Here is a 22294-nt window from a genome sequence, read left to right as displayed (position 1 = left end):
TTTGGATCATTGTCTTGTTGGAAGACAAATCTCCGTCCCAGTCTCAGGTCTTTTGCAGACTCCATCATTCTTCCAGAATGATCCTGTATTTGGCTCCATCCATCTTCCCATCAATTTTAACCATGCTCCCTGTCCCTGCTGAAGAAAAGCAGGCCCAAACCATGATGCTGCCACCACCATGTTTGACAGTGGGGATGGTGTGTTCAGCTGTGTTGCTTTTACGCCAAACATAACGTTTTGCATTGTTGCCAAAAAGTTCAAAATTGGTTTCATCTGACCAGAACACCTTCTTCCACATGTTTGGTGTCTCCCAGGTGGCTTGTGGCAAACTTTAAACAACACTTTTTATGGATATCTTTAAGAAATGGCTTTCTTCTTGCCACTCTTCCATAAAGGCCAGATTTTTGCAATATAGGACTGATTGTTGTCCTATGGACAGAGTCTCCCACCTCAGATGTAGATCTCTGCAGTTCATCCAGAGTGATCATGGGCCTCTTGGCTGCATCTCTGATCAGTCTTCTCCTTGTATGAGCTGAAAGTTTAGAGGGACGGCCAGGTCTTGGTAGATTTGCAGTGGTCTGATACTCCTTCCATTTCAATATCTTAAAAAAAAAAACTTTTTGTATCCAAATCCGGCTTTAAACTTCTTCACAACAGTATCTCGGACCTTCCTGGTGTGTTCCTTGTTCTTCATGATGCTCTCTGCGCTTTTAACGGACCTCTGAGACTATCACAGTGCAGGTGCATTTATACGGAGACTTGATTACACACAGGTGGATTGTATTTATCATCGTTAGTCATTTAGGTCAACATTGGATCATTCAGAGATCCTCACTGAACTTCTGGAGAGAGTTTGCAGCACTGAAAGTAAAGGGGCTGAATAATTTTGCATGCCCAATTTTTCAGTTTTTGATTTGTTAAAAAAGTTTGAAATATCCAATAAATGTCGTTCCACTTCATGATTGTGTCCAGTTTTATATCTTTATGTTTGAAGCCTGAAATGTGGCAAAAGGTCGCAAAGTTCAAGGGGGCCGAATACTTTCGCAAGGCACTGTATAAATAAATAAATAAAATAGTCCTTATCTCAAAACGATCGTAATGTGGTTTACCTTAATCTAAAAATGAAAATGATTAAAAATCTAAAAGAAATTTAAACCAGAGAGCGCCCTCAGATCATGGGAAAAGGCGGGACTTGACCATTGCACTTGAATTATTCCCACATTGAATGGCTACGCCCACTACTCTATGAAACCACACACTATTGCAGAGACTTTGACATTACCGGCCGCAATTGATACAGTGAAAATGTGTGGGGAGCCAGAGGCACAGAAACTCACAATACCTTTGTCAGATAACCCTGGTAAATAAAGAATTTATGCTATTGCGAGCAATCAAGACAAAACTCTGACTGAACAACTCTCCTCCACGGGTCACTATGGAGGAGTTTGGGTTTCTGACTCAAAGGGAATATCCTGCCGTCTCCCTCTGAGCATTAATGCCACGTCCAAAACAACTGAGAACTCGGGAAATCTCAGACTACCAACTTCAGTGCGTTCAAGACAACTGGGAACTCAAAAAAATTAAATAAAAGAGCTCCGACTGCGAATAATAGTTTTTCTTTTCTTTTCTAGAGCTCCGACTTTCCGACCTTGAAGATCACGGACGTCATCATTTGACCTCGTGTTATTCCTGAGTTCCCAGTTGTAGTGAAAGCACCATACAACTCATGGAACCCTTTCGACGGCTCATAACTGTGTGAAGCTGGATTCAGTTCTCTCGTCTGCAATAAAACTAAATATCGATTCAGGTTGAATGTGACAGCAGAGATGAGGTCCTCACTGTCGACCACGCCCCTTTGACTTTGAGAAGCTCCGACGCGACACGCATCAAGTACACCCATCTCATTAGATATTATATGTCAGACTAATTTTGACTGTCATAGCCCCACATTAAAAGTATGTGATGGTGAGTTGAGAAGACAGTCAGAAATAATGTTAGAATGTTTTTCAAATGACTGCCACAGCCCCAAATAAAAAAAAAGTAAACATTGGCTGTTAATTCTAAACATTTTTTTCACATGGTTATGGGTCGCGGGAATTTTCGAAAATATCAAAATGGGGTCGTGAGCCGAGAAAGTTTGGGAACCGCTGCTTTAATCCAACCTGGATTATGCAATGGTGCATGTTACACTCTAATAACAGATACCTGTCAATTAGGAACAAAATAATGACCAGAGACTTGCCACCCATTCAATTAATTTATGGTCCATTAATTCAAACTCATAACACCATTAGTTCTGTCATTAGGGTGTTTTGAGATCAAGAGCTGGGCTAACTATTCACCATTCAACCCAAAGTCTCTCAATTCTCATAAATCGGCAGCGGCTAACTGCGTCAAGGCCAGTACGCCCATCCATCATAGCCCCCCAGCAACACAGTCAGGTCTGACAGGAAAGGACCTCGGGCCAGGCATTTCTCAAATGCTTCAGAGACCTCGGCCCATTGCGACATGTTGCCCAGGCCGGCCTTCGTCTGGCTTCCAGTCCATCGGTGTGCACCCCCCCCCCCTACCCATCCCTCTCGCTCTCTTTCTCAAGCCATGTGCCTCGCTAGCCTTCACCTGACTGAGATTTAGCATTCCCTCCCTCCCTCCATCACTTTTTCCCCTCCCCCTCCGTCAGTTCTGCAGTTGCCACGGCAAAAGTTTTTTTCATTTTCTTCTTCCAAGCGTGTGACCCTCTCGATGTTCCTTTCACATTCCTGTTTGTTCCGATTAAATCCTAAATGCTAGCATTTAGCGTTTGAAGGTGACAAGAATGTGTTCTAAAGCATGTTAAAATGTGTTCCAAGGGAGAAACGATGTGCAGGGCTATTGTATATTGAGTGTGTTAAGCTGTATGGGGTTAATGCCAATCATTACCGTTTGACATCACTGGTCATGTGACTGACTGAGCTGCAGCTTAATGCACTGTTAGCTGTGGCCCACACACACACACACACTATGCCATAATGGGAGAACACAAAACGGCGTGTTCAATCATGCCCTACCCTTTACATAAGTACTCTTGACACGCCATTTCGTAGTGTTCTTTCTGCACTGCAAATGCCATGAGATACTAAGAATGGATTATGGGATGTAGGACTTGTTTAGGGGTCAATCCACTACAACGTTCCCCGTCTGGCCAGACCAGTCATAACAATGCTGTGTTTGCTCTTCGGGAATGTAAATAAGAAGATGGAAGAGAACAGGAGGGTAAAGAACTCGATAAGCTGTGAAGACGTGACACAGGTTTATCACCTGTTACATGTAAAGGATGGGATGTGATTAAGCATGACGACGTGGGGGAAAAAAAATCTAGGATTTACATAGAACATGATTCAGGTGTTTCTTTGAATTAGAAAGCTGAGAAGCACTCCAGTCTCTGTTCTAGTAGGTTAGCGCTAACAGCGTTTGGTTTACACACACACACACACAAACACTGACGCAGTGCAAATATGACATAGGGCTCCATTGTGCTCTGGCTATCATTATCATTCCCTGCATGCCAGAGCACTACTAGTCCCTTTATTAGCCTTGGTGCGTAGGAATTCTCCCGGCATGTTGACGGACATCATCTCCCCTGCTCCGGCGGCCTCTATTTGGCATTCCCGCGTTACACAACACCCTGGGCGTCTGGAATGTCATTCCTTGCCATTCCACAAACACATCACCCCCCCCCCCCCCCCCCCGTCTGTGGCCCCCCAAGCTACATAGAGACTCCCTGGCAGGTTGGGCCACATCAAAACCCCTGCCCTGGACTGTGTGAACTGATCCTACAATGGGGTCTCCACACTACGCTTAAGCCCTTTAACCAGGAGACAGGGAGGGATGGCTTTTTTTATTTATTGTAATCATCCATGGCCCATAAGCCAGACAAAGATTAAACCCCTGGTTATACAACAATTTTTGTGCTTGGAGGTGGTGAAGCCAAAGGAGGTGGGCGGAAGGAGTGCCTTTGAAAACGCGACCGGGAAAGGAATAGTTTATAGAATCCAACCAACCAGCGGCTAAAAAGAAAGTTGGATGGTTAGAGAGCATCAAAAGGTGCCGAGAGTCAGATTACTTTTTGCCCTTCCAACGCAAACAAATAATGTTTGGGCACACAGACGTCCCGAACTGGAAATAGCCGCTGACATCCCAGCAAAGAATTCACGAGTGACTTGTGACTTTCGCTTCCCGAAATATGACTTGACGATGCTTGAAATGGTGCCCGGAATACAGTCGAGTGCCTCAAAAACTTTACAAGACATCAATGACGCCTACAGCCTACTCAACACACAAATTTCCCAAAACATACTCAAAGGTATAAGGGCACATTTAGTCAGTTTCCCTCTCCAAGTTTTCAAACTAATGTATAACCTTCTCGACCTAACAAGTCTCTCTTGTGAGCTGAACGGGCGGAACAGTTTGCTCGCTAACAATACCAAAATAAAACATTAGAGACCCCTTGCATTCCTGACATCTTTCATATACTCAAATGTTTTATAGCGACCAGCTCCCTTGCTGGAGAAGTCAACATTCCATCTACAACCTTTCTGCTGTGCTGTTACTCCTGGGGAAAACATGCTCTCACAGATTCACACCCAGTGCTTAAAAAAAACTCAATGGATACTTACCCCTTGGTTATAAACTCAAAAATCCTTCCTCAGCCTAGAACTAGTCCTGGAAGTGTAGCTATATCCAGTTCAGGAAGTTCTGATCAATCCCAGCATTTCGCTCCGCTTACAGTCGCACCCTCGTGCTGGTGTTTGAGTGAGAGTGTCGGAGGGTGTGTGTGGAAGCTTCTGTCTGCCTCTTTCTGGCTACGCTGTGCGGACAGCCAACATTCCAGAGCACAGCTCACTTCATTTCAGCTACAACCACCCAGAGCACGGCAGACAAAAACAGGAGTTTGGCCAGGGGTGGGGTGGTGGGAGTGAAAGTGAGATGGTGACCCTTGCTTCCCCCACACCCTGCAGACCGTTCACACGAACCCTACGAGTGGATTGTGCAATACAGCACTGTTTTGGTCCTGGTTTTTGTCTTAACCAAGTGTTTAACCCACAACCAGGTTTTGATTTGGTTGAAATCAACAAGCTTGCTAATAGTTATGCAGTGTGGTGACAAATCAGAAAATTAAGTACACTACATTACCAAAAGTATGTGGACACCTGCTCGAACATTTCATTCCAAAATGATGATTAATATGGTCCACTTTTTTTTTTTTTTACCTTTATTTAACTAGGCAAGTCAGTTAAGAACAAATTCTTATTTTCAATGACGGCCTAGGAACAGGGGCAGAACGACAGATTTGTACCTTGTCAGCACCGGGATATGAACATGCAACCTTTCGATTACTAGTCCAACGCTCTAACCACTAGGCTACCCTGCCGCCCCAGGTTATAACACCAGGTTATAACACTCTCCAACAACCTCCACTCTCCTGGGAAGGCTTTCCACTAGATGATGGAATATTGCTGCTTGCTTCCATTCAGCCACAAGAGAATGTGATTAGGCCTGGCTCACAGTCGGCGTTCCAATTCATCCCAAAAGTGTTCGATGGGGTTGAGGTCAGGGCTCTGTACAGGCCAGTCAAGTTCTTCCACACCGATCGACAAATCATTTCTGTATGGAACTCACTTTGTGCACAGGGTCATTGTCATGCTGAAACAGGAAAGGGCTTTCCACAAACTGTTGCCAGAAAGTTGGAAGCACAGAAACGTTTAGAATGTCATTGTATGCTGTAGCATTAAGATTTGCCTTCACTGGAACTAAGGGGCCTAGGCCGAACCATGAAAAACAGCCCTAGACAATTATTCCTCCTCCAAACTTTACAGTTGGCACTATGCATTGGGGCAGGTAGCGTTCTCCTGGCATCCATCAAAAGCAGATTCATCCTTCGGACTGCCAGATGATGAAGCGTGATTCATCACTCCAGAGAAAATGTTTCCACTGCTCCAGAATCCAATGGCAGCGAGCTTTACACCACTCCAGTAGACACTTGGCATTGTGCATGGTGATCTTAGCCTTGTGAGCGGCTGCTTGGCTATGGAAACACATTTCATGAAGCTCCTGAAGAAAAAGTTTTTGTGCTGACGTTGTTTCCAGAGGCAGTTTGGATCTCGGTAGTGAGTGTTGCAACTGAGGACAGACCGCTCTCGCGGTCCTGTTCTGTGAGCATGTGTGGCCTACCACTTCGCGGCTGAGCCGTTGTTGCTCCTAGACATTTCCACTTCACAATAACAGCACATACAGTTGACCGGGGCAGCTCCAGCAGGGCAGAAAGTTGATGAACCGACTTGTTGGAAAGGTGGCATCCTATGACAGTGCCATGTTGAAAGTCACGGAGCACTTCAGTAAGGCCATTCTACTGCCAATGTTTGTCAATGGAGATTGCATGGCTGTGTGCAATTTTATACACCTGTCAGCAACAGATCCGGCTGAAATAGCCGAATCCACTCATTTGAAGGGGTCCACATACTTTTGTACAGTATATATAGTGTACCTCAAAACAAGGGTTGGGCAACAACATTGCCTTAGTAACAATAAAAAATAAACATTGTTCCAATGGTCAAGTTATTATGCAACTCCCACAACAGCAAAACTGGATGAATGTGCCAAGTCCGTTCTTCTGTCACAGAGTCGCCATTGTAGTTCTTGCAGAGGCTTTACAGAAGTTCATCAGACAAAGGCGCGACCGGTTCTCAATAGGAAATGACTTCGGTTACAATGGGTAAAGGGGATGTGTCCCAAATGGCACCATTTTCCCTATTGAGTGCACTACATTTGACCAGAGCCTTGTGGGCAGGAGTCAGTTACACACAATAAGGTTTACATTCCTATAAAACAAAGTGTGGGTGGTTTGCTAAAGTTCAGGTGATAATATGGGGAAGTGACGACAAATCGAAGGGGAAACGTGATCCCATAAAGGGTAAATATAGGGCACGGCATCCATTAATCATTTCTAGCTCTGCTGGCTAACTGTGTTATATTACTCAAGATATACAAAGTTAATCCTAAATGGAGATGCTCAAACCACCACCTAAAATAAATGAAAGGCTACAAGAATTAAAGGAGCGATTTAGCGAGAGATTTCAGATTTGGACAGAGGTGGAAGTGGGCATCGGGAAAACATAAAACCCCCAGCGCTTGTACAAGTCAACATTACTCAACCTTTACTTTTTCTAAAACACAAATAGACTGTGACGCTTTTGACATTTGCACGTGTCGAAATGTATGCCAGCCAAAACATTTAGAACATACTATTTATACCCAAACAAATTATTCATTGTCTTTGCTTTCAAGTAGACCCTCATTTAAATAGGGCAGACTGCTCTTGTGATTCTTCATTTAATGACTGTCTGAGTCATCCTTCTGAGAGAGAGAGAGAGAGAGAGACAGAGAGAGAGAGACACAGACAGAGAGAGAGACACAGACAGACAGAGAGAGAGAGACAGAGAGAGAGACACAGACAGAGAGAGATACACAGACAGAGAGAGAGAGAGACAGATATAAAGTGAGACAGACCACGAGCAAGAGAACATGAAAGAGTAAGAGAGAATGAAGGTGCAAATGAGAGGAGAGCGTGAATGAGAGTGAGCGATTGAGTGAGAGAGGAAACTGGATAGAGCAGTAAGTGTGAGAGCAAGAGCGAGAGACCCAGATTGAGAGAACAAGAGAGGCTGAATGCATATCAGCTTCTCCCAACATGTCTGGTGGTGTTGAAGTGAAGAGTGGGGCCTAGGGCTGTTGCGGTGGACTGTATTACCGCCACACCGGTGGTCATGAGTCATGAAGACAGTCAAGTTCCACGTGGCCGTTTAGTCACGATTATTAGGCTTCTCCAAGCTCTGCTGCTGCTGATGGTCATTAGTAGCCTACCAAACGTGCTAACTGCCTGGTACTCCACATTCTATTGTCTCTCTAATCACTCTGACATCATTACAAATGTAATCGAAAATCCAATCAAACACTTCATGAGAGCCCATGAGCTCAGGTTGCGCAACATTTCTATCGGCTATGCAACGGAGCGAGAAAACAGAGTGATGTCCTCTTAAAAAGAGAAGGATACTATAGGCTCGGCCTACAATATTTATTTCTCAACTTTCCTAATATTAAGCACATTCCTTATCTTTACAACAGGAGTATAGCCTACGTGGCTGGCATGAAAATGGACCATGAGAAAAATGTCCTCCATTCACTGTTTAAGTGCAGAGATGACACGTATTTTTTCCCTTGCCCCGAGACAGGTGCATGATAATGGTCCATTCTAAATCAAAACTAATTTCACACATAGAGTGGGGCAAAAAAGTATTTAGTCAGCCACCAATTGTGCAAGTTCTCCCACTTAAAAAGATGAGAGGCCTGTAATTTTCATCATAGGTACACTTCAACTATGACAGACAAAATGAGAAAAAAAATTCAGAAAATCACATTGTAGGATTTTTAATGAATTTATTCGCAAATTATGGTGGAAAATAAGTATCCCGCTAAGGGAACATTTGCACTTAAAGCCTACTGCCTATTGCTCATTGCAGGGGCTATTATGTGAAAAAAACACAGAACATTTTAAGCTAAGCATTCTGATCTGTTGCGTCAGCCTCGTTGCATTTGTAGAACAACTAACGTTACATTAATAACAAAATTAAGCATATAGGAGTACCTATTTTCTTTTTAACCACTCAACACAGAGAAAGGCACAATATCCATTCAATTTTATTCAGCTTTGTTCAATTGTATTCTTCACATAAAATGCCACGGAATTCTAAGCAAATCCTGTCTGCTAAATGAACTACTGTAGCCCACAGCCATATGGCATAGCCAGATCAGGACCTAACATAAGGACAACTGCCAGAGCCCTAGTGGGACCCATTCCACTTAGTCTTTAAAAGCTCCAGGAACTCCCATTGTGGGTCTATTCAAGTTCATCGTGTCACAACCAATACCGTCCCCGGTACCACCATGTTAATGGACTGGCAGTACCGAACGCTGATCGGCTGGTTCCTGGCCTATGACAGCGTGTAAGGTCACACGGTAACTGTGGTGATGACTTATCGTGCCATGACCTCTTGCGGCCTACAATCAGATTGAAGAGCGGAATAATTTCTATTGTGGTTCATCAAAAACTCTTCAGTCACTCTTGCTTTGGACGCGAGCCATATGCTGGTTGGCTGTTACGGAGAATTTATGTGCGTCTGTATATTTGGGAGTTGCGTGCACACAATGCATACTGACCAAGCAAAACACACGATTCACAAATGATTAAAGTGCACACATACACTAGTAATTCCAAGACGTACCCAAGATGTACATACAGTATCTTTCCCTGCATGTTTTGTAAAGATTGGGCTGAAACAGCATAGTTCTGAAAACAAGTGGGTTCATATTCAACCCATATAGCTCCTCCTGCATGATTAAGTGCATCTCTGCATGGTGCCTGAAACATTCGCTTAGCAAACATTTTCAGACCCCTTCTCCTTAGTGGTTGCATCTCAAGCATTAAAGTGTAATCTGCCAATATCCTCAAATCCTTTGCACACTTTCACCTTGAAAAACGGAAAAGGGGGAGTCGCCGTCTGAGTTCTGACAGTTTGCTCCACTATGATTGTCGTATCACTGATACGGACCCTGCGCTATGGGAGAATAATTAGTGCTAAGCTTCTAAAGTCGCTGGTGTATACGCCTTGTATTGCCAGTCTGTTACATAGAGGAGCATTGTTTCAAGAAACCCACAGGTCGGGAAAGTGAATCCCATGTGAAAGACTGGATCAGATCACAGAGTTGATTGATTTGGACTAAAATTACAGTCGGGGGACGAACATTTCAGGTGTTGACCATCGTTTTATTCACATGCCTGCACCTATAGTGCCTGTAGTCTCGCACATACAGCCCTACTCCGATATAAGACTTGCCTGGCTACTCATCCACATTGCACCAGCTAAAATGTCACGCCCACTAACGTACAGTTGAAGTCGGAAGTTTTAAATTCACATTTAAACTCAGTTTTTCACAATTCCTGGCATTTAATCCTAGTAAATATTCCCTGTCTTAGGTCAGTTTGGATCACCACTTTATTTTAAGAATGTGAAATGTCAGAATTATAGTAGAGAGAATGATTGATTTCAGCATTTATTTATTTCATCACATTCCCAGTTGGTCAGAAGTTTACACACACTCAATTTGTATTTGGTAGCATTGCCTTTCAATTGTTGAAATGGATCAAACATTTAGGGTAGCCTTCCACAAGCTTCCCACAATAAGTTGGGTGAATTCTGGCCCATTCCTCCTGACACAGCTGGTGTCACTGAGTCAGATTTGTAGACCTCAATGCTTGCACACGCTTTTTCAGTTCTGCCCACAAATTTTCTATAGGTTTGAAGTCAGGGCTGTGTGATGGCCACTCCAATACCTTGACTTGTCCTTGAGCCATTTTGCCATAACTTTGGAAGTATGCTTGCAGTCATTGTCCATTTGGAAGACCCATTTGCGACCAAATTTTAACTTCCTGAATGATGTCTTGAGATGTTGCTTCAATATATCCACATCATTTTCCCTTCCTCATGATGACATCTATTTTGTGAAGTGCAGCAGTCCCTCCTGCAGCATAGCAACCCCACAACATGATGCTGCCACCTTCGTGCTTCACAGTTGGGATGGTGTTCCTCGGCTTGCAAGCCTCCCCTTTTTCCTCCAAACATAATGACGGTCATTATGGCCAAACAGCTCTATTTTTGCTTCATCAGATCAGAGGACATTTCTCCAAAAAGTACAATCTTTGTCCCCATGTGCTGTTGCAAACCATAGTCTGGCTTTTTTATGGCGGTTTTGGAGCAGTGGCTTCTTCCTTGCTGAGCGGCCTTTCAGGTTATGTCGATATAGGACTCATTTTACTGTGGATATAGATACTTTTGTACCTGTTTACTCCATCATCTTCACAAGGTCCTTTGCTGTTGTTCTGGGATTGATTTACACTTTTCGCACCAAAGTATGTTCATCTCTAGGAGACAGAACGTGTCTCCTTCCTGAGCGGTATGACGGCTGCGTTGTCCCATGGTGTTTACACTTGCGTACCGTTGTTTGTACAGATGAACGTGGTACCTTCAGGCATTTGGAAATTGTTCCCAAGGATGAACCAGACTTGTGGAGGTCTACAATTTTCCATCTGAGGTCTTGGCTCATTTCTTTTGATTCTTCCATGATGCCAAGCTAAGAGGCACTGTGGTTGAAGGTAGGCCTTGAAATACATCCACAGATACACCTCCATTGACTCAAATGGTGTCAATTAGCCTATCAGAAGCTTCTAAAGCCATGACATAATTTTCGGGAATTTTCCAAGCTGTTTAAAGGCACAGTCAACTTGGTGTGTGTAAACTTCTGACCCACTGAAATCGCGAAACAGTGAATTAGAAGTGGAATAATCTGTCTGTAAACAATTGTTGTAAAAATTACTTGTGTCATGCACAAAGTAGATGTCCTAACGGAATTGACAAAACTATAGTTTGTTAACAAGATATTTGTGGAGTGGTTGAAAAACTAGTTTTAATGTCTTCAACCTAAGTGTATGTAAACTTCAGACTTTAACTTTATCTTCTCCACGATAAGTCTGGATTTGCTTCCTTCCAGGCAACTTCTCAAATGCGAACACATTCAAACCATTCTGACTGGTCCCAAAAACCGATTTGCGTAATTTTGACATCAGCACAGACAACTTCTAGGATAGCAGGTTCACTGAAGTATGGAGTGATCGATAGAGCAGTCAAATTAAATTCAGGATACGTCGTCAGACAAATATAAAGACACCCTCAGGTCAAAAACATGATTAAAAAATGGTGGACAATTTGATCAAACACAGTATCAACTTGCTGTTGTTCGTACCTGCTTCTTGGCAGGAACATGGACTCCTTGATGAAGACGGACCCGGACAGTAGAATAAACCAGCAGCTTCCAACGTCATCCGGGCTGTGAAAGAGAAAGAGAGAATTGAACACTTGAATCACATATCCAAACCCGCCCACACCCAAGTGAAAACACAGACAGCATGCTACAGTGAACTCACACTGACCCTAAACAGTTCAGCTCGCTGTCAAGTTATTACAACATCGAAGATGACACACAGTTGTCCAGCTTCCAAATCAAAACTGTCTAGTTCGCATTTCCAGTGAAGATACTGTCAGGTTTGCAGTTTAAAGTAGCCAGAAGCACCAGAGGACTACAGTACACTAGCGAATGAGGGAGGATTCAATAGTCCAAAGAGAGGGTTTTCCGACAGAGAACCATGGCTTGCCAAGAAAACGATTCAAACAATAGTTCCAACACAAAACCGCCCATTGATAATGAGGAAGTGCAGATCTAGGAGGAAACACCAGTACAGGCAACACTATTGTTCCTTCTTCTAAATGGAGCCTAGGAATGGGTTCGGCTTTATTTTGAGGGGATGTTGGCTTAGCCATAGGAGTTCACACGAGACCTCAGTTCAATGGACACTGGTTTTCACCTTCCTATGGGCCTAGTCCCCACCATATGACGCTATAACAAGGAATAGACTTGTGCTTCATCGTCACAGTTCAGTCCTACAGTAACTACAGAGTAGACTATGCTATTGCTGTTCAGAGTAAGCGCAGTCTGCCGTGCATTGTTCATGTGCTTTTAAAGTGCTTGTCTTGCCATTGGACTCCCTTTAAATACAGTGCTAAAAATCGGCCAGTCGCGTGTAACTATTGGTCAGCGCGTTCATCAAGTCCCACCAAGGGAGGGCGCTGAGCGGTCGTCTGGAGATCAATCAAATATGGCACGCCCAAGGTTTGTGTCACACTCATATTTAGAGAGGAGGGATAGATGGGGATAAATGAAGGCCCAAACAAACAGACAAGCACATTGGACACTCAAGTGCACAAGTATGTGCACACGTGAATTTCAAGTACATCTACACACACACACACACACACACACTTTAAAGACTTTATTTGAATTCACAAATCACATCTGAAAAGGACTCAAACATTTCAAAGGTCATTGATGCAAGAGCACATAAGGAATCAAAAAGCACCTTTTCCTCCACACAGCTCGGCTGCCCATAATGACTGAAACAGAGCAATACCTATCCAGTTGTTTTTCAATCTGAAGGCCACATATGATAAGCCTACGTATGTGCACACACACACAGATTCTCTGAGAAACAAAGTAGTCGCCCCATCCCCCTCTTCCCCTCCTTCCTTCTCTCCACACCTTCATTCTGGAGCTAATGAGGCTGAGTATAGGACACCGTACTGACGCAGCGTGAATCCGCCTTCCCTTCCTCTTTCCATCCCTCCATCTCCCTCCCTCGGCTTCCATTTTCCCTCCTTTCCCCCGATGCACTCGTTGCCCCCTTCATCGTCCCTCCTCTCCTCCGTCGCAGTCGCAAATTAAATGTTCAATTATTCATCGCTGGCTTGCAGAGGCGCTCCCTTGCTCCTAGTTGAGGGGAGGAGTGGAGAAAACCAAAAAAAAAAAAAGTAGAAAAAGACAGGAAAGTCTTATGCGCCATGAAGGCTTGACTGAACCGGGTCACGTGCATTTTTTGGGGGGGAAACGATCGTAGGGAAAAGCACTTGGCGACAACAAGCCTGGACCACCTGGAAGCATCTAGAAACAGGACGAAAGGTGGTTGGAGTGGAGCCGAGGGTCTGTTAGAAGCTGGAGAAGCAATTGTTTAAACATCAATATTTTTTTACGAGACACAGGCTTCCTTATGAAATTACGTTGATCAAATGATGTTGGAGTGGGGGGGACAAAACAATGACCTGACACCATTTCTAAAAGGGGTGGGTCTACTAAACTACAGTATAGTGTACACACTGCGCATTTAAAGTGTGCTTGATATGATGGTTCTAAGTACAGAATATTGTTAGCCCCAATACTTACGTGACTCTCCCGGTGCATGCTCCATGTGCTTTACAAAGTGGCTATTTTACCATAGGGCTCCATTTAAATCCAGCGCTAAAAATCGGGCAGTCGCGTGTAACTATTGGTCAGCGCGTTCACCAAGACCCACCAGGGGAGGGCTCTGAGAGGTCGTCTGGAGGAAATCAATCGATGGCAAATATGGCACGCCCAAGGTTTGTGTCCCACTCACACTTGGAGAGGAGGGATAGATGGGGATAAATGAAGGCCCAAACAAACAGACGAGCACAAATGTACGCATGTGAACATACAAGTACATCTATATACGCACACACTTTAAAAATACTTTATTTGAATCCACAGGTCACATATTACATCATAAAGGACTCAAACATGTCAAAGGTTGTTGATGCAAGAGCACTTAAGGAAACAAAAAAGCAAATTCTTCTCATCCACATGTATTTATAAAGCTCTTTTTTACATTTGCCGACGTCACAAAGTGCTGTACAGAAACCCAGCCTAAAGCCCCAACAGCAAGCAATGCCGATGTAGAAGCACGGTGTCTAGGAAAAACTCCCTGGAAAGGCTGGAACCTAGGAAGAAACCTAGAGAGGAACCAGGCTCACAGCTAGGCTACCCATAACGGCCGAAACAGAGCAATACCTAGCCTGTTGTTTTGCAACCGTAAGCCTATGTACGTCTGAACTCTCACACAGACAGACACACAGAGAGGATGGACCTTACTACAGAATATTGTTAACCCTAACACTGACACGACTCTTCCCAATTCCTACAGAGACCATCACTCTCATTGCGATTAATCAGTAAATCATCAGTTGACACATTGAATCTGCCTTTCCACGCCCATTTTTTGTGCGTTTTGTCCTTTACAGTGGTATTTCTCAGAAAGAAAAAAATATATATAGGTATTTCGTTTACTATCTAGATTTGCACATACAGAAATATGTAAATGCAATGGTCCTAGAACAGAGGACGTAAACACCATGCTCCCTACGCGTTGCCTGGATGTAACATAACATTTTTCCCCAGCTCTCTTCCCAGTGGTTATCCCTAATCAGATGACCTTGTTTCCAGAGGCAAGCGGACACGTTCCCAGCTGATTACAGTAGGACCCTGGTGGGAATAGGAGCTGGGGTGGGGGGAACTTTCCGACAGCTGCGTGTGAGCGCTGCACACACACACACACACACACACACACACACACACACAGGGGAAGTTAGACACGCATGGACACATAAGACAGACCGACAGACAGACAACACATCAGGGAAGAGGAATGCCCAGAGATGAGGACTGCTGGAAGGTATAATCAATTCCCGTCAAGTGAAATACTCTGGGTTTAGGAACTGTGATGTACTAAGATGGCGGTGTATTGCCTGTGGCACGCACACTATCAACCTCACTTTGGCGTTTCAGGTTTGGACAGAATTGGTTTGGAAGTGAGATGGGAGTTGCTTAGCCTTGTAACAATTACAGTTCTTAACCTCCTAATCCAAAATGTGCCGTCTATGCCTTGATCTCAGGAACTGTGCAATTAGAGCTGGGACAATACCAGTATCACAATATATTTTTCAATGGCAAAGAATGAAAACACAAGGCAGACCGAACTCTTTGGTCCTTTAAAAACCTGCTGTAGGTTGTGTGCTTTAGCTTGGAAAATAAGTAACTGTGGATGACAACATAAATGTTTGTTTCCAACATGTTTTCCTAAAGAAGTTAAACCCGCTTCGTGTTTTGTTTCCTTGCCACGATACTAACGAGTGTCGCCATACAGGTATCGTCCCGGCCCTACGGGGGTTTACCTTAAAAAAGGGGCCATCAGTACTTCTATCTTACAGTGTTTGGCTTTAATGCCTCAGTCCCCAGGTAGACAGAACTCATTGCTAAAAATAGAAAAGTTAAAAGGAACCACTACAGCTAAAGATCCTTAATGAGATTCTCCACAGGGGGAGACTGTATCTGATTTTCCCACTGTTTGTTCCCAGTACTTATCCAGGAAGAACCCTAGTCAATGTCTACAAGAGGAATCCCCTACCCTGCCCAATAATACTCATGCAAGCATACATACTGCGTACACATTACCACAGGCACGCGTGCGCTCGTTCACACACACAATAAAATAAAAAAAACACATGTAAGCGTGGGTAGAAAGAGAGTGCTGAAAGTGTCTCCACACTAGCCTCAAGCTAGCAGCGGGGGGAACCAGATGCCCCCTCTCTCCATTACTACTTTTGGCCAATGGGAGAGCATACAGTTGAAGTCGGAAGTTTACATACACCTTAACCAAATACATTTATTCACTTGTCTGCACCTATAGTGCCTGTAGTCTTGCACATATAGCCCTACTCCGATATAAGACTTGCCTGGCTATTCATCCACATTGTGCCGGCTCAATGTCACACCCACTAACATACAGTTGAAGTCGAAGGTTTTACATACACCTTAGCCAAATACATTTAAACAAAGTTTTTTTTACAATTCCTGACATTTAATCCTAGTAAAAATTCCATCTTAGGTCAGTTAGGATCAGCACTTTATTTTAAGAATGTGAAATGTCAGAAAGATAGAGAGAATGATTTATTTCAGATTTGATTTCTTTCATCACATTCCCAGTGGGTCAGAAGTTTACATAAACTCAATTAATATTTGGTAGCATGGCCTTTAAATTGTTTAACTTGGGTCAAACGTTTCGGGTAGCCTTCCACAAGCTTCCCACAATAAGTTGGATGAATTTTGGCCCATTCCTCCTGACAGAGCTGGTGTAACTGAGTCAGGTTTGCTCGCACACGCTTTTTCAGTTCTGCCCACAAATTCTCTATAGGACTGAGGTCAGATCTTTGTGATGGCCACTCCAATACCTAGACATAGTTGTCCTTAATTAAGGGATTTTGCCACAACTTTGGAAGTATGCTTGAAGTCATTGTCCATTTGGAAGACCCATTTGTGACTACATTTTAACTTCATGAATGATGTCTTGAGATGTTGCTTCAATATATCCATGTAATTTTCCCTTCCTCATGATGACATCTATTTTGTGAAGTGCAGCAGTCCCTCCTGCAGCACAGCAACCCCACAACATGATGCTGCCACCTCCGTGCTTCACGGTTGGGAGGGTGTTCTTCAGCTTGCAAGCCTCCCCCTTTTTCCTCCAAGCATAATGATGGTCATTATGGCCAAACAGTTCTATTTTTGCTTCATCAGATCAGAGGACATTTCTCCAAAAAGTACAATATTTGTCCCCATGTGCTGTTGCAAACCGTAGTCTGGCTTTTTTATGGCGGTTTTGGAGCAGTGGCTTCTTTCTTGCTGAGCGGCCTTTCAGGTTATGTTGATTTAGGACTAGTTTTACAGTGGATATAGATACCTTTGTACCGGTTACCTCCAGCATTGTGATAGAGTGAATTATAAGTGAAATAATCTGTAAGTGAAATAGTCTGTAAACAATTATTGGAAAAATGACTTGTGTCATGCACAAAGTAGATGTCCTAACCGACTTGTCAAAACTATAGTTTGTTAACAAGAAATTTGTGGAGTGGTTGAAAAACGAGTTTTAATGACTGCAACATAAGTATGTGTGACCTTCTGACTTCAACTGTACGTGCGAGTGTGTGTACAACTGTGTATGTACACGTAACTGTGTGTGTGTGTGTGTGTGTGTGTGTGTGTGTGTGTGTGTGCCCCCTCTGACTAGGGCATTCTGGGACAGCCCTGCTCTCATCTAATGAGGCAGCTCCTTGGCTAGGGCTAAACCCAATGGGGGAGGCTAAGGGGGTCTCTGTGAGAGGGGCTCCAATAACAAAGACAATACTGGCTAATCTGCATTGCGTTTGTTTAAGCAGTTCCTGCATCACTCTTAATGAGATACCGAGGCTGTCTCCTGCACCTATTCGTGCACACAGACACAGAGGAAAGAAGAGGGGCGCCGATAGGGATCTAGACCACTCTTGGCTTTTGAGGAAATGATAGGGTTAATTCATTGACCTTTTCCTCACCTTAAAGCCACTGTTGATAAAGCTACAACAAGTGATTTTCTATAAAAGGTCATTATTTCTCTTCAGAGATATTTGACAACAGTTAAACCTCTCGATATGACGTAAGGCCTAAGACCAATTAGATAGGCACAACCACATTATAGAACTTTTACCAACATAAATTGCACAACAGCTACACCATTATGTCCATCAAATGAAAAATAGAATCTCTCCACTGTTCAACCAAATTATACATTACCATTCTCTAACAATTAGATTAATAATTAACTACTCAAACAGCAAATTATACAAACATAATTTTAAAATGGATCATTACTCCTAGTCTGTCAATTGTCACTTATTTTCAGAGGACAATTCCCATCTAGAAGGGATATGGGAGAAGACTTAACTCTTAATGGAGTGGTAAAGGTAGTGTGGAGGATCTCTTTTGTGCACGCTCCCTTTGGAAACAAAATTTGAGTGTGAAATCACTGGGACTGTCCATCGTCAGGGTTGGGGGAAGCCTACTTGAGTGTGTGTGTGTGTGTCTGTCCGTTCTCTGGCTCTTGGCCTCATAACAGGATGTCTTGGGGCAAAGCAATGAGTGCCCCATGCCAACGGGAGACTGAACTGCGCCAGAGGGGTCCTTCATTCTCATGCACCAAGATTGTGCACACACACACACACCATAAAAACACCACATGCACGCACACACATGCTCAAAAGCTCATACACATACACACAGAGGTGCGAAGCATTTCCATACCCTCTCAAGGCACATCACTATCTTATCTCAGTCTGAATTGGAAGTCAGAATGCAAAGCATTACCTCAAATAGCCTGCTAGCCAGGAGCAAACGATCCAAGACGAGCGATTTAGAAACCATTAAATCTACACTTTGACATCAATCCACAGCTCAATGACTTGTAGAGTAGGCCAAATTCAATTGTTCCGGAATACCTTGCAGGTCTCCGCTCCAGCAGTGCAGCAGAGTGGTTTAGAATCACTCCTAGGTAGCACTGAGAGGGTATCTGGTGACCGCGTCGATGGTCACGCCCATTTGTTTTCATTAGAGTCAATTAAATCATTCAGTTCTGTGCTCTGCGGCATTGGGGCCTAATCGCTGCATGTCAATAAGTTGGACTTTGATCATGTCTAGTGTAAAGGCATCTGGCAGAGAATATGTAGATATGATTTATTAAGAATGGATGTATTAAGAAAATCTGCACTTAGGTACACACACATACACACACACACACACACACACACACGGGTACTTACTAGTAGAGCACTTCATTGGCTTCGTGTCTTTCATAGCGCACTGTCTCACATATTATCCTGCAGGGAAGAAGGGGAGAGAGGAGAGAAGGGAAAAGACAACAGTCAGATATACGTGTTACCAAATACAACAGAACAGATGGATGGGTGAGTCCACGAAGTTCAGTTTCTTGAGTTATGTGCAGCGCACGACGGAGTTAACCTTTTTGAGAGGACAGAAAATGTCACTCATATAGGTGTTTTAAAAAGTAACTCAAGGCCTACCAAGTTTGTGCAACTTTACCGTAATAAGCAGCGATAAAAAAAATAAAAAAACACCAACTCCCAAAAATAGATTTGAGCATTTGTCATGCATGTTGTTCTTGTTGCTCAAGGATGCAAAACAAGCGGGAGAAAAAACAAGAGTCCCAGAGAACTAGCTACCGCAGAGGAGAACAACACATTCCTTTAATACAGACGGAAAATATCAAAACCGATCGCTTAATCCCATAGTTAGTGTGATTGTAGGGTAGTGGGATTTTTGCTAAAGGGTTAACATGTTTAAGACTGGCTGGATTGGTCTTTTCGACCAAAGGCGATGGGGACATTCTTTGGGAATCCGAAGGGCAAGCAGGGGGGGGGGGGGGGCTTGTGATGTGTGTGTGTGTGTGGACAAGGGGGGAGCGAATGGGTCAAGATGTGGAATGTTCTAGCAGGCCAGGGTCATGTGCTCTGGTATTGTTCCCCAGCAGTATAATCCACATGTATCCACACATGGCCTGATGGGAACCGACCCCAGACTAAGGACTGTTTGTAGAGTGGAGTGGACTCGGGATTAATATTTTTCCCGGTATTTCATTTCTCCCAGGTAACCCACTATTTCCCGCCAAAAACCACAAGTGTCATTCTCAATAGAAATGTCTTAATTTTGATTAGAGCTTTAAAACCAGCATGAAAATTCAAGCCTGATGAGCCATATATTAAATGTAAATTTTATAAGCTAGACACATTTTGAGCCCAAGCCAAAAAAGCCCAAAAGATTTTGCCGTTCTCCAGCACATGGATAGCACATTACGTACAACAACAAAAACATAAAAGCCCATCGATCTTGGGTAAAAAAAAAAAAATGAAACAAGCTCCAGTAGGCTAATCTTTGAGTGCGGACTGTATTACATTGTATTATATGGAATGGAATTACGCACCTCGTTCAAACCATGAAGCTGGGAGAGAACATGCAATGCTGGTGCAGGACATGCAGCCTTACAAGGTTACAATTACCTGATTAGAATTTTGAAATATAATAGAACCTACTTAACATGTTTATAATTAAGTCGGCTGACACATACATACACCACCGTTTGAAAGTTTGGGTTCACTTACAAATGTCCTTGTTTTTGAAAGAAAAGCAACATTTTTTGTCCATTAAAAAAACATCAAATTGATCAGAAATACAGTGTAGACATTGTTAATGTTGTAAATGATCATTGTAACAGTAAACGGCTGATTTTTTATGGAATATCTACTTTGGTGTACAGAGGCCCATTATAAGAAAACATCACTCCTGTGTTCCAATGGCACGATGTGTTAGCTAATCCAAGTTTATCATTCTAAAAGGCTAATTGATCATTAGAAAACCCTTTTGCAATTATGTTAGCACTTCTGAAAACTGCTGTCCTGATTAAAGAAGCAATAAAACTGGCCTTCTTTAGACTAGTTGAGTATCTGGAGCAACAGCATTTGTGGGTTCGATTACAGGCTCAAAATGGCCAGAAACAAGGCACTTTCTTCTGAAACTCGTCAGTCTATTCTTGTTCTGAGAAATGAAGGCTGTTCCATGCGAGAAATTGCCAAGAATCTGAAGATCTTGTACAACGCTGTGTACTACTCCCTTCACAGAACAGCGCAAACTGGCCCCGGTACACAACTGAGCATGAGGACAAGTACATTAGTGTCTAGTTTAAGGAACAGACATCTATCTCACAAGTCCACAACTGGCAGCAAAACCCGCAAAACACCAGTCTCAACGTCAACAGTGAAGAGGCGACTCCGGGATGCTGACCATCAAGGCAGAGTTGCAAAGAAAAAGCCATATCTCAGACTGGCCAATAAAAGTCAAAGATTGAGATGGGCAAAAGAACACAGACACTGGACAGAGGAAGATTGGAAAAAAACTGTTAAGGACAGACGAATCTAAGTTTGAGGTGTTCGGATCACAAAGAACAACATTGAGACGATGAAAAAATGAAAATATGCTGGAGGAGTACTTGACGCCATCTGTCAAGCATGGTGGAGGCAATGTGATGGTCTGGGGGTGATATGGTGGTGGTAAAGTGGGAGATTTGTACAGGGTAAAAGGGATCTTGAAGAAGGCCATCACTCCATTTTACAACGCCATGCCACACCCTGTGGACGGCGCTTATCTGGAGACAATGTCCTCCTACAATGACCCAAAGCACAGCTCCAAACTGTGCAATAAATATTTAGTGAAGAATCAGTCAGCTGGTATTCTGTCTATAATGGAGTGGCCAGCACAGTCACCAGATCAACCCTATTGATCTGTTGTGGGAGCAGCTAGACCACATGGTAACGTAAGAAGTGCCCATCAAGCCAATCCAACTTGTGGGAGGTGCTTCAGGAAGCATGGAGTGAAATCTCTTCAGATTACCTCAACAAATTGACAACTAGAATGCCAAAGGTCTGCAGGCTGTAATTGCTACAAATTGAGGTTTCTTTGACTATATTTCCTAATCATTTTGCTGCCAGTAAGATTGCACCTAAATCAACCATTTATCGGATCATCAAGAAGTTCAAGGAGAGCGGTTCAATTGTGGTGAAGAAGGCTTCAGGGCGCCCAAGAAAGTCCAGCAAGCACCAGGACCGTCTCCTAAAGCTGCGGGATCGGGGCACCACCAGTACAGAGGTTGCTCAGGAATGGCAGCAGGCAGGTGTGAGTGCATCTGCACGCACAGTGAGGCGAAGACTTTTGGAGGATAGCCTGGTGTCAAGAAGGGCAGCAAAGAAGCCACTTCTCTCCAGGAAAAACATCAGGGACAGACTGATATTCTGCAAAAGGTACAGGGATTGGACTGCTAAGGACTGTGGTAAAGTAATTTTCTCTGTTGAATCCCCTTTCCGATTGTTTGGGG

General features: G+C 43.5%; 1 protein-coding gene across 44 annotated transcripts in view; it reads right to left on the bottom strand.

Annotated features, from left to right (window-relative positions):
- The window catches only part of LOC110504162 (rap guanine nucleotide exchange factor 2), a 134665-nt gene that overhangs the window by 63976 nt on the left and 48395 nt on the right, over positions 1-22294 (bottom strand). For 33 of the 44 annotated variants that reach the window (XM_036970350.2, XM_036970357.2, XM_036970351.2 and 30 more), the window contains exons 3-4: positions 19173-19229; positions 11893-11976 (exon numbers count right to left, since the gene is read on the bottom strand). In XM_036970350.2, the coding sequence (XP_036826245.1) occupies positions 11893-11976; positions 19173-19229 (141 nt within the window). Of the gene's footprint in view, positions 1-4655; positions 4906-11892; positions 11977-19172; positions 19230-22294 lie in introns of those variants that run through there. The other 11 variants (XM_036970360.2, XM_090219800.1, XM_090219802.1 and 8 more) reach the window with 3 other exon arrangements.

This window comes from Oncorhynchus mykiss, chromosome 25, assembly GCF_057628025.1.
Source record: "Oncorhynchus mykiss isolate SJ-2025 chromosome 25, ASM5762802v1, whole genome shotgun sequence".
Lineage (NCBI taxonomy): Eukaryota > Metazoa > Chordata > Actinopteri > Salmoniformes > Salmonidae > Oncorhynchus > Oncorhynchus mykiss.
Note: the sequence above shows the minus strand (reverse complement) of the source record. Positions and strands in the feature narration are given on the sequence as shown.